We start from the raw sequence: 12,277 nt of genomic DNA on the forward strand, positions 1-12,277 counted from the left end.
GCTTGGGTACACTGACTAGTACAACAATGAATTGACGCGATAGCTAACATCTCGTGATGAGTACTGCTGACGACCGGGCGATCGCATGTCTCGCGGCCCTTGTCTCTCGTCCTCGTTTTGCTTTCCTCGCGGATCGCTATGTAGCGCTGGCAGAGGCGACCACGAGATTGCAGTCAGTACTGCAAAGCACAGATAAGAAGATACAAGAGTCCAAACGGGCGAGACTGCCTGTGAACGCGTCGCGTGCGGGAATAAGCCGTGGTGGCCAAGAGGTGGACGTGCAACAAGACACGGTGAGCGATGGCATATCCGGTACGTCCTCGACGTGCTCCTCCTCGCCTAATCTAACCCTTGAGGCGTCAGGTCAGCTTTCAGCTGAAGCTCGCAGGACTCGGAGCACACCTTTGCGCGGTTTGAGTCGTAAACCAAGTTTATCGTGGGGTGATGCGGACAAAGGTACGCTCGCTTTAGTCGCTCTACTACATGTTCTTAATCACCTCAGGTGACATGCTGGAGCTGCCCGCTGCTTCATTGAACGCTCAGAATCAGCTGCCACCGCCGTCCTCCCCTCAAGCGCCAGAACACCGCGTATGTAATTCATGCGCATGCCTTCCAGCGCTCGAAGCATCGCCCATGCTCAACAACGAAGGATATGTTGCGATCTCGACAGATGAAGGGCCCCTCTGTTCGGACGACTGCAGTAGGATTTCTTCACACGTTCTCGAACGAAGCTTACACCGCTTGCAGGTTCTGCTGAATCAAATGTCATGGCCGGCGAAGGAAGCGGTGTCTCCGAACCTCGGGGTACCATTGTGAATGGTACACTCAGACGGAACGAGGCCTGCGCGGAAGGTGAGTAGATTTGACCCCGCCAGCCCCGTCGTCGCGTATCTCATTGGTCGCAGCGGATGCGAACATGAACGCAATGTCGAGTCTATTCAGTGCATCTACGGCAACGAACGGGTACCAGTCGCCTACCGACGACCTCGCTTGCGCTGATTCACGCGCTTCTCTGTCTGCTGCAGTCGTCGCATTGTCCTCAACATCGCCTCAGCTACAACAGATGGAAGGCAAACTTGCAATGCAGCTCCCTCTGAGCAGCGCCCAAGATCTACGTCTCTCACCCCAGCGCTCGTCATCTCTGCCACCGTCGGTCCACCAAGTTTCTTTTCGCTCCCGCGGCGCGATATCCCCTTCTGGAGCAGAAAACTCAGCATGGAAGGATACACCACGCAAGTCAGCTCGTCTCGCCGCCCAAAGCCATTCGGCGGGAATGCACGACGCACCCTCATCGAGGCCGTCAACCGCGCTGCGTCCGCGAAAGCGGCGCAAGGCGGCACCACAGGCGACGTCGGACACGCCATGCAAGATGACACTCTTTCTCTCACCTTTCGACTTCTGAGACGGCCCTTTTAGTGGCTTCCTCGCCCGCCGCGGCTGACTTTGAGGCTGATCCCCCGAGCAAGCGTCGGCGCTCGACTCGACTCGCGAGCACGGACGATCACTCACCTTCGGCCAATGACCAGTGTAGTCCGGAGATTGACGAAGCGTTGTCCTCTCAAAGTGACGGAGATGAGTCGTACATCGACGAAGGGGATCCGCCTTCAGCTGGCGACCTCACGCGCCCCTACGCGTGTACTGCCTGCGATGTCGCCTTCACCAAAGCTTCATATCTGCAAAGGCACCTTCGCGACCGCGCACATAACTCGGAAGGAGGTGCCCACAGATGCACGCTGTGTGGCGCCCGCTTTGTGCGTGTTCACCATCTGAGGCGACACTTGAGCTCCGCTGCGCATGGCGATGAAAGAGGTGTGTCGATGCGATACCGTACTCCCTGGATACCGGTCGGCTGATGCGGTCCCAGGTTTCACTTGCTCCGTCGCGGGGTGCACGCAGGCCTTCACTCGGAGGGAGCACCTCAAGCGACATCTTCAGAATGTCCACAAGCGCTGAGCGCAAGTCTCGAAGATTATGATGCCCCTCTCATTTTTGGACATCTTCTGCGCGTATTGCTTCATGATTATTCTTTTCTTGGCTTGGTTCCCTTCGTATTCACTTCATGTCCAATTCTCTTCGCCCCCATCCATCCGGTTCTGTACACTACCAGGGCTTTCTTGTTTTATCTTGTCATCATTATCTTCTTGTCGGTACGCCCTCGATATTCACTGACCATGTTACTTTTCTGCCCTGCCGCGTCTTGCGTGCTCGATACGCTTCCAAATCCTAGTACACCGTCGCTCTGGACCACACCTGACCTTCGACTGACGTGTTCCCGACTGGAGCGACTGCGGGCGCGCCACGCGCTAGGCGTGAGATACTAGTACTTAAGCGCCGCCCAACAGCCGCACCCTCTCCTTGCTTCCCTCGTTCATGATCCCTCATCGATCCTCGTCCGAGTCGCCGTAGTGAGTCTTTTTCCCTTGCCGTCCTTATCTGCTGACAGAACCTCTTCACCAGCTGCTCGCCCCCACCCTCGTACCACACCGCGCCAAGTTCACCGAACCTTGGGCAATCGACAATGCTTCCCACGCACGCCGATGAGACGACGCCGCTTTTCATCGTCAAGCTGAAGCGCTCTTCGAAATTTGACTGGCTGAGGGCGATTAGATACCTCTGCTTCGCGGTCCCCGCCGTCATCCTCATCTGCACGAGCTGGCCGCGCAAGACGCCCGTGGAGCCCGAGGTCTACTGGGACGTCCCCCTCGTCCCCGAGACCGACTGCCTGGGCTACGGCACGCGCGCGTACTCGGCCAAGTTGAACATCTTGCCGCCCGCGCCCAAGGATTGGCACAAGATCTGTATGGGCGAGGCGCCGGAGGTCGAGGTGACGGGCAGGATCCTGGAGAAGCCGGCGTGGTGCAACATGGGGACCGTGCGTTAGTCGACGCGCTTACGGAGGGCATCGGTCGACTGACTAGCGCGCAGAACCAAACCGTCTTCGGACACTGGATCGTCGATTTTGATGAGCCCGAGTGCATCAGTAGCTGGGGTCAGTTCGACGACAAGGTGCGCTCCGAGCTGCCTCTCTCTCTTCATCTAACTGACTAGCACTCCTAGGGGTGCACGACGGAAGCGTCGGGGTTCCGCGTGAGTTATTTCTTCCGCCCTTGTTGCAAACCTACCAATATCCTATTCGACCATCGCGTTCTTCCTCTTCCTCTGTACATATTTTCTGCCTTTCGGCGCTCATCGTTATCCACTTCCGCAGACCTACGAGGCTACGCTCTTCGGCCGCCTCGACGCAGGCGCCTGGCGCGACATGTGCCGCCGCACGCCTGCCATCGTGCACGGCATCAAGTTTACAGGCGCGATGCGCTGCTATCATGAGGTCGGTTCCTCGCATCCCCCTTCTGCATGCTTTTGCTGAAAGCGCTCAGCAGGAAGGTAAACGAATCTATGGTGCGTGGGACCTTGAGGACGAGACGTGCGCGTAGTAGAGATGAAGTAGTCGACTGTATATTTGTAGATGAAATGGCTGAAAGTCGAAGTCTACTGCAATTCCACGCCGTACTTGTCTGCCAAAGCGCACTTGTTGCAGTGCGAACATAAGTTCGTGGCGGATGCGAATCCTGGGTCTGCTGAATGCGATCATAATGGAGGCATGCACTTCCATTGGCGGGCGTATGCTTGAGGTAGAAGCAACGCGTAGAACGAACGCTAGAGAAGAATGAAGCGTAGGAGATCGCTCGCGAAGAGAGGAGGTTGCGTGTCGGACAATTCGAGGCGTCGGCTACGGGAGAATTCAGCTATAAGAACATTGCGCAGAGAAAGTTGAACTTGGGCTCACAGAACGGTGTAATCGTACTTTTGCTAGTATGAATCACGAAATGTCGAGACAATTGACGGAGGCGGACAAGGAAAGGGTCCAAAAACAAAACAAATGACCACCGCAGGGGTCGAACCTGCAATCTCCTGATTACCGAATCGTAGTCAGACGCGTTGCCATTACGCCAGGCGGCCTTGCGAAGTTCAGCAAACGTCATTCAATGATCGTACAACATTAGTGCGCTGTGGACGGTCTGTCAGCGATCGGTCTTCGCTTGATCCCGACGTCCATCTTACCGTTCGCACTCATGAGGACCTCTCTCATCTCCTTCAATGCCAATCAACCATGATATGCGCCGCTGTCTCGGGCGCCAGTCTGTCAAGCACTCGCTCAGCTTCTCGCGCGTCGGGTCAGCGGTCATGAACTGACACGTCATTGTTCCTGCGGCGAGGGCAGCATTGCTTACTCTCCGGACGCCTGTATGTGTATTCAGGTGAGACTAGCTCGAAGTACGCAACGGTCGCGTCACCACCCTTATGGACGCGTCGCTCGAACGTCGTTCTCCACCCGGCAGGGGAGTCCATGCAGGCCGATCCCGAGACATGAACCTACGCCGATCGGCTCTCGGTGTCAACAAGCACCCTTCAGACCCTACGTCCAAGGATGGCCATGCAAGCAGGACTGAGGTACGTTTCACTCACATTATGCTGCTGCTGGATGCTGATGATTAGTCGAGCATGCGCTGCGACGTCGCGCCGATCCCGTCCCACGTCGACCCTTAGATTTCATCACCAAAAACCATGAACATTCCGACTCCAGCAAGCTCGCTTCCATCTTAGCTTCAAACACCTCTTCTGCGCCTGTCTTTTGTAATCCGACCTGTCACCAACCACTCCGACGGATATCCTGTAGCGCAGGAACGCCGACAGGCCAGTCGTAACTATCCGCTTGTGCACTTCGAGGTCATTATAGGCATGTTCTCCGGTGTGAAGTTCTTTCTGATGTGCTACACAGGCGCATTGTGGATTGAAATCTCGTACTGGAGGGTCGGCTTCTCCAATCTTGCCATGCTCACGTCGCCTGTTGCCTTTGACGAGAACATCACACTTCATAAATGATCTTGAAAGGTGCGTGAAGCGCAGTCACCGGCGTGTTTCCTCCACTTCTCAATGTCTTCACTAACCGACATACAGGAACCCCCGAGGAGAGATCACGTTGCCTACATACAACGACTCGAAGTACAGTATAACACAAGCATTGTACCTTCGATAGTAGCGATGCCAATCAGTATTGTGTCTCTCGACGTCATCGATCACCGCCTCAGCATCGTGAACGCCCTAAGGGCGTACACCGGCGCCTATCTGATCACTCGCAGGTCAAGCTGTATCGTGGGACATCGACGTCGGCTGGCTTCGCGCGTGCACCTTACTTCCTATAAGCGCCTACCATGGACGTCGGCACAGGCATTGCCATCGTCGACCTCACTGCGAAGATCCTCCTGGCGCTGAAGAAGTACGCGAGCTTCGTGAAGGACGCCAACACGGAACGCGCGCGCCTAGCCTCTGAGCTAGCAGAGATTGAATGCGTCCTCGCCAAGATCAAGAGCCATCTCGAGGAAAGCGAGGGGAAACCCGGCTTTGAGGTGGTCGAAGCGAACCTGCGGACGCTGCTCGGCGATGGCGGGTCGGTCGCGCTCTACGTAGCGATGCTGCGGGAGCTGCTAAGCAAGCTGGACAAGGGCTCGAAGAAGATGCGCTTGCGCGCCAAGCTGATGTGGCCGCTGCGCGAGGGGAAGATGAAGGACCTGCTGCAAAAGATCGGGCACTATCGCATCCACTTTATCATGGTGTACGAATTGATTGGGAGGTGCGTGAGCGTGTTCGGCTTGCGGCGCGTATGCTGACGACCGTGTAAGCGAGCGACTAGCACAGGTGGCGGCTACTGTGGCGTCCATCTCGGAGGAGCAGACACGCGTCCGGGAGGAGCTAAAGGGGAAGGAGAAGCGGCGAGCGCTGGAGGAGGAGCAGCGCAAGCACGGTGAGGAGCACTCTTTCTTCATTCGTAACACCGCTCACTGCCTTCTGTACCCCAGAGAAAATGCAAGAGGACATCATCAAGTGGCTCAGACCGGTCAACAACGGCTTGAAGCACGCGATAGTGGCGGAGTCGCGCCAAGAGGGGACGTGCGGCTGGCTGTTTGACCATCCTGTATACCGTCGGTGGATCGAGCAAGATTGTGGCCTGCTCTGGATGCACGGAACTCGTACGTGCGTCGCTCTCGGCCATTCGCAGTCGTTGAATCGATATTTCGCAGCCGGGTATGGGAAGACTACATTAGCGTGCGTTTCGTCCCTCTTCCTGTCCAATCTGGCATATCTCACGCGCCCGTAGGTCCTCAGTCATCGAATGTATACGCCAAGACTCGCCTCACATAATGAACTACCATTACTGCGACTTTCGAGTCCCTGACAGCATCAATCTGACGTCCATTCTGCGCACCTTGCTAGCTCGCCTCGTGCGGCGCGCGCCTCTTGGACTCGATGAGCTCCGGCAGCTTCATCGTCGGATGAAGTCTGGCGAGCCGCCCCTCGTTGTGGACGAGATGGCGCGCCTTCTTTGCACATTCTCTGGCCTCTTGGCGAGCCAGGTGGTCCTGGTAGATGCTCTCGACGAATGTCACGACATCGCCGGCCTCATAGCGCAACTGCGTCGTTTGTCCGGCATCAAGGGCGTGCATGTCTTCGTCACAAGTCGCTCCGAGCACCGTATCGCTACGCTCATGCACGACGAAGAGTTCTCTATCTGCCTCATGGAGGAGCGCAAGGCGCTCGAAGGAGATATCGAGCGCTACATTGCTAGTCGCCTGGCTTGCCGCTTTCAGCTCGCGCGTTCTTCTCCCGATCTCCTGGATAATGTCAAGTGCGAACTTCTCGCGCGAGCAAACTGCATGTGAGCCAAGCGACCTCTCGCGGAAGGACGTACTTACCAAGGATCCCTTGCAGGTTTCGGTGGGTTCAATGCCAATTGGACACGCTCGAAAAATGTCGCTTTCTGACAACACTGTTGGACGCGCTGGGTCATCTCCCGACGTCACTGTATGCGACGTACGAGCGATTACTTCAAGATATCGACGAGAGCGGCCCAGACGACCCTCTGATCGCGCGGCGGGCACTGCAATGGCTGGTCGGCTCGAAAATTCCCCTCCATATAGATCAACTCAACGACGCCTTAACGATTGAGGTTGGCGAACCGGATCTGCGCAGCTATAACGTGCTATCCTGGTCCGCGGTGCTCGACGTCTGCGGCTCTCTCGTTCTGTACGACCGGACGACGGGGTTTGCGAGTTTGTCGCACTCTACAGTCAAGGTTAGTGCATTGAGCCCACAGTGCTCGATCAACCCTGAGGATTCGTTCAGGAATTTCTTGAACAGGCGCCATGGCTCGTCGCGATCCCCGCGCTTCAGCCCAGTACCAGCATCCGCTCCGCTCTGCACAAGAGCCTGGCTATGCAATGCTTGACGTACCTTCTCCTTGACGCCTTCGAGGCCGGCCACTGCCAGGACATAGAAAGTTATCGCACCCGCTGCTACGATTACCCACTATACGAGTATGCAGCTGAGCACTGGTTCCGACATCTCGGCCTCGTCGAAGCTTACGATGAGGACCTATACCGGGCTATGATGACTCTCGTATGGGAGCGCAACGCGGAGAAGTGCAGGCAGGCTATGTGCCAGTCTCACGATGGCCGTGGTCGTTCGCGATACGCCATACCTGTCCCATGGTATTGGGCTATTATGACCAATCGGGACTGGGTTATCCGACGTATGCTGCTCGAACACCCCGACTGGATTTCCGCCGATAAACTGGATGGTTATGTGTGCGATGGTCAACCACTTGCTATGGCCGCTGCTTTCCACTGTATGCGGGCGGTCAGCACTCTCCTGGACCTTGGCGCAGATGTCGATGGAGACCGCTCCCGATCTCCAATATTCTATGCGGCAGAGTCGTTTGTGCATTGCCCTTCTCCAGTCCGCCGCGACATTATCTACCAACTTATGGAACACAATCCCGACGTAAATACCGTCGGGGGTTCGGTCTTCAATCTACTCGTCTACATGGGAGAGACTGATATTGTCCTCCGCTTCATCGACCAAGGCTTCCGCCGGGACATCGTGGAAGTTGCCGATGGTGAAACGCCGGTGCACTATGCTATCGGAGGCCGACAGCTCGATCTTCTTGGAAAGCTCATTGATCTGGGATATGACGTAGATTGCATCTCCTCAGGCGGAACGTTTCCACTGCAATATGCACTTGATTTCGAAGATTCAAAGATGGTACAATTGCTTCTCGACCGTGGCGCCGCAACGTGGACTCTGAACCCAGCCCGCATACGCCAGCAGCCCTGGGCGGTCACGAAGCCTTGGTTCCCAGTCATCATAGAACCGTTTCGGCCAAGAATCCCCCTATCCAGCGAGCGCCTCCATCATGCCTATGATATACTACGGCATCTCCATCTACCTTCCCTAATTTGCCTACGTATCATGGACCTGGCAGAATTTTGGGCTTATGCTCCAGCAACTACTCACCGGCATGACCCAATCCTTTCTAGCTTGGGCGCTGGCAGTCCATATGCAACTGCCTCAGTTCCTGTTGGTGAATTGAGGGCGGTGACCTTTGCTACGGAATTTCATGATATAGGTGCGTTCAAGGACTGATTTGAGTGATCTGTGACAGCTAACTCGCAGCGCAGGCCCGCCAGTCAAGCGGTTACGGATCCTCGTTACCCCTGTGGATCCCATTGCGCCGCACTCATACATCTGCATTGAAGCTACTGTCGCTGCTGCGAGCTTCCCCCCACTTGAGCTCTGCGTCCACTGGGAGCCACTGGAAAAGACCTCGTTTACGTATACTCTGGACTTCCGTATGCCTCACGAGAAGGTACAGCGATGGTTGCACGATTTGAGGCCAGGTCAGACAGTACAACTGGCCTTGTATCACGCAGATATTGTCTTGTTCCATTCAGTTTTTCCGCCGTTTTGAACCTATTGACGGAGTAATGACGTAGATTCACTAGCATTTATCGCGCATAGTAGCTGATAACGTATCAGGTATCGCCTTGTGACATACAAGTGGCATTACTACTAATTGGTAGTAAAGTGCGACACATACGTGCGACGTTGATAGATCCGTTCGTTGATTATGTCGTCTACAACTTACCTACGAATGCTATCCAGGTATGCGAAGCTGGTCAAGTGGTCCCTCTGATCGACGCTCCGCGAAGGACCGCGTAATTATGGAATTGTCCTGCTTCGCGTCGTCTTCGTAGAACGCTACACGACAACCGCTGCTTGAGGAAAAAACTTCATCCATCATACCCGCAACCTCCTTCCTGAAGTGTGTCAGTGTGAGCGATTCCGTACCAAGGCCTTGTGCTGAGCTCGAGTCCTCTGAGATATGATGTGATATCCCGAGCCCGACATCGAAGGCAGACAATCCGAAGGCAGGTCGCCAAGTCTTTGTCGAGCTCAGCCACATCGTTCGACAGTTGATCGAGTAGCAGTGTGAGTCGAATAACGAGACGTCCAACAGGGTCCACGTGGTGCTCGAGTATTCCCTGTGGATGGAGCTCGGTGTTCCTCGTCGCACCGCCCTCGAAGTTCCTCGATGCACCACGCCTGTAGCTCATCCTCGCACCACGAGCAGGGCTCCTCGCTGCATAGGTCTCAGACGAGTCCGGCGGCGGCGTCCAGCGAAACGTCTGTGGCCCATCGTAGGAATTCCCGTCGCCCAAAATCGACAGCCTGGGCGCGGAAGGTGCCGACGCGGTGGCGGAGTTGGGCTCGCTAGACATCGACACTTGGACAATCGACTGCCGCGTCAACGACCGCGAGACGCTTGTCGAGGATGCCAAGCATGCCCGCTACGCACACGCCGAGGACTCCGAGGCGCACGTTGAGGTCGTCGACTGCCGCGTTGACGACCCCGAGAGGCCTGTCGACAAACTCGAGAGACCCGTCGATGGTGTCGGGTCCCCCGGCGTCGAGTCCGAGTGCCGCGTCAAGTTCCGCGGCGTCGACAATCGCAGTGCAGCTGGCGTCGAGCACAAGAGCTCAGCTAGCGGCGTCGCCGAAACCGTAGGACATGCAGACGCTCCAGCGGAAGAGGACGAGAGCATGAGAGCCAACAGAAGTGAAGATGTTTGAGCGGACGGGGACGAGGAGGCTAGATCGAACGGACGCGGGAGGGGAAGGCTCGAAAGCATTCGCACCTGCAGTCAGCATGCTCGAACCTGCAATTAAGCGGCTGGCCCAACGCCGAGGGATGAGCAGCGCGCTCCTCTGAGGGATGTGTGACATGCCCCTCTGAGGTGTGTGCAGGGGGCGCCTCCGAAGGATGGTCAGCGCGCGCCACCGACCGATAGGCAGCGTCTCCCCTGCGAGGTCCGAGTGGCTCATTCCTCGCGGTACCCCTATAGTCTGATGAGCGTACGCAGGATGGATCACCAGACTAACGAGAAGCTTACTATTTATTCGCACCGATTCTTGAGCTCGCGGAGTAGACTTATGAGAAAATGGGCCAGGGAGGGCGCGGGAGTAGGAGTGAGAGTAGCGAAGCAGTCTTGCCGAGCAGAACATCCCGGGTCTTTTGAAACCCTCTTGGTGAGTTAGAGTCATTGAGAGAATCGGAGGAAGATATAGAAAGCGCGTGAGGTCTACGGTGGCGATAAAAGGGTAGGTGGAGGGGGAAGTAGATGGAGCGAGCAGACTCACCTCAAGGGTCGCGTCTATACCAGAAACTCAGACTCGCGCGTAGCGGAGCGCCGCCGGCGGTGCTGAGGCAGACTACTTTTGTAAGTAATCCGCCATCCGCGCGGGAGGACCTACAGCGTCATGTTGTCGGTGCCTTCGAGTATTCCGATCTGCAAAGCAGAAGCGCGATCTGCTCTCTGAGATCGTTTATGCGAGCACTGCCAGGCGTCTGTCCAGAATTGAGATAGCCGTAGTGTCCCAAAGCCAAGATTGCAGTTGTGCGAGTGCGGTATCAGCGGCCTGCCAATGACATGCCAGTCTCGCGCTCATAGCAGGCCTTCGAGGACCGAGAAATTGTGGGAGATCACTGACCCTCGGACGCATTCTTTGGCCAGTGTGCGCCTGAACCGTACAGTAGCGCTCATAATATCCGAGTCTTCCACGACCAGCGAACATTCGCAGAGGATTGATGAGAGTATCTGTGAGCACTGAACTGACATCGAAGGATCGCCGGAAATGGCGTCGCATGCGACGCCACATATTCGGAGGCCACGTGTACGCGGACGATCCGACTTGCCTCACACGACCATCTTGACACTCGTTCTTCGCTGACATCACTTCTCCGCCATCAACATGCCAAGGGACGAGTGAACTGACCCTACAGAGGTGTTATGCTTGCGAGAAGCTACTCACGGTTCTCAATGAGATTCTTGAACCCGACGTCTGCGTACTCTCAGAACCTTGTTTTTGCGAGCGTGCCTGCAGTCTCAATGCGCGTCGCGCGTCGTCTGGTGCACACGCGCGCGCTCTTCTGGTGCGGCGCTGCCTAGTCTCGAAACCAGCCTGCGTTCTCTCACGCGGCGCCTACACTTTAGGTAGTCGTGCGTACCGATTCGCTCCATAATCGTCGGTACCGACGCGTCCCAACTCCCCTGCTCGCTCTCCCTTCAATTCCTGCTAGCCCCACCCCATCCCTCCTCTAAGTACGCTTGATTCCCTCGCCCGCGTCTTCTTCTTCCCCTCCCCTCTTCGCCCGCCCTTCCCTTCCCTCAACCTCATCACCTTCTTTCTCTTCTCCACCTTTCTCACTCCTCGCCTTCATTGCTTGACCACTCGTCCTCCAGCGCATACAGTGCCGGCCCTCATCATGCGCATATACCCAGGGCACGTGGCGTGTCCCACACAGGCTGTTGAGCGCTCCTCGTAGAAGGATTCATGTCGCTCGGGATCGCGTGCTGGAAGCCCCCCTCCCCTCGCCCACATTCTGAACGCTGGACATCGGCCTCAACCATGGACGGTGTCTAACCAGCCCGTCCTGGTCTCTGATCAGCCCGTCGTTGGTCTCTGACCAGCCCATCCTCGGTCTCGTCCTCGAGTCTAACAACGCAATCGCGAAAGGTCCACGTATAATGTGTCTTCTCGCTTCCCCCTCTCTTTCTCACCCTTTCCCTCTCTCTTTCTCGCGCTTTCCCCCCTCTCTCGCGCGCTTGCCCCCCCTCTCTCGAGCTTCCCCCCTTCTCTCCCTTTCCCTCCCTTTCGCACCTTTCCGCCTCTCTTCCCCTTTCGCCCATCTGTGACCGTCCCCTTACCTTCGCCCTCGTCATTCACTCCCAGCGTCAGTACCTTCTCTTCCCCCCCTCCTCTTCCCCCCTCTTCCTCCCTTCCTCCCTTCCTCCCTTCCTCCCTTCCTCCCTTCCTCCCTTCCTCCCTTCCTCCCTTCCTCCCTTCCTCCCTTCCTCCCTTCCTCCCTTCCTCCCTTCCT

General features: G+C 56.5%; 4 protein-coding genes and 1 non-coding gene across 5 annotated transcripts; 3 read left to right on the top strand and 2 right to left on the bottom strand.

The window, feature by feature from the left end:
- Positions 1-56: 56 nt before the first annotated feature.
- Positions 57-2,192, top strand: SCHCODRAFT_01158666 (uncharacterized protein; the record flags this gene model as incomplete). Its single annotated transcript, XM_003029094.3, has 7 exons — positions 57-312; positions 364-456; positions 503-685; positions 748-852; positions 906-1,313; positions 1,417-1,809; positions 1,865-2,192. 7 exons carry the CDS (start codon positions 57-59, stop codon positions 1,951-1,953), a joined length of 1,527 nt encoding a protein of 508 aa, XP_003029140.1. The 3' UTR covers positions 1,954-2,192.
- Positions 2,193-2,342: 150 nt separating this feature from the next.
- Positions 2,343-3,527, top strand: SCHCODRAFT_02635760 (uncharacterized protein). Its single transcript, XM_050345887.1, has 6 exons — positions 2,343-2,405; positions 2,458-2,872; positions 2,926-3,006; positions 3,058-3,087; positions 3,209-3,328; positions 3,381-3,527. The coding sequence occupies exons 2-6, from the start codon at positions 2,519-2,521 to the stop codon at positions 3,432-3,434; spliced, it is 639 nt and encodes a 212-aa protein (XP_050198345.1). The 5' UTR covers positions 2,343-2,405; positions 2,458-2,518; the 3' UTR covers positions 3,435-3,527.
- A 354-nt stretch (positions 3,528-3,881) lies between these two features.
- On the bottom strand, positions 3,882-3,960 carry SCHCODRAFT_t213. Its single transcript has one exon. It is a non-coding gene; the product is annotated as a tRNA-Arg (tRNA).
- Positions 3,961-5,162: 1,202 nt separating this feature from the next.
- SCHCODRAFT_02691564 (uncharacterized protein) lies at positions 5,163-10,261 on the top strand. The gene is made up of 11 exons (XM_050346837.1): positions 5,163-5,632; positions 5,682-5,803; positions 5,859-6,029; positions 6,081-6,105; positions 6,158-6,715; positions 6,769-7,132; positions 7,183-8,464; positions 8,517-8,704; positions 8,875-9,000; positions 9,093-9,170; positions 9,541-10,261. The coding sequence occupies exons 1-11, from the start codon at positions 5,214-5,216 to the stop codon at positions 9,967-9,969; spliced, it is 3,762 nt and encodes a 1,253-aa protein (XP_050198346.1). The 5' UTR covers positions 5,163-5,213; the 3' UTR covers positions 9,970-10,261.
- Positions 9,744-10,619, bottom strand: SCHCODRAFT_02045960 (uncharacterized protein). The gene is made up of 3 exons (XM_050341608.1): positions 10,537-10,619; positions 10,290-10,421; positions 9,744-10,242 (listed from the first exon to the last, which is right to left on the bottom strand). Exons 2-3 carry the CDS (start codon positions 10,399-10,401, stop codon positions 9,989-9,991), a joined length of 366 nt encoding a protein of 121 aa, XP_050198347.1. The 5' UTR covers positions 10,402-10,421; positions 10,537-10,619; the 3' UTR covers positions 9,744-9,988.
- Between the last annotated feature and the right edge of the window lie 1,658 nt (positions 10,620-12,277).

Source organism: Schizophyllum commune, assembly GCF_000143185.2.
Source record: "Schizophyllum commune H4-8 unplaced genomic scaffold SCHCOscaffold_10, whole genome shotgun sequence".
NCBI lineage: Eukaryota > Fungi > Basidiomycota > Agaricomycetes > Agaricales > Schizophyllaceae > Schizophyllum > Schizophyllum commune.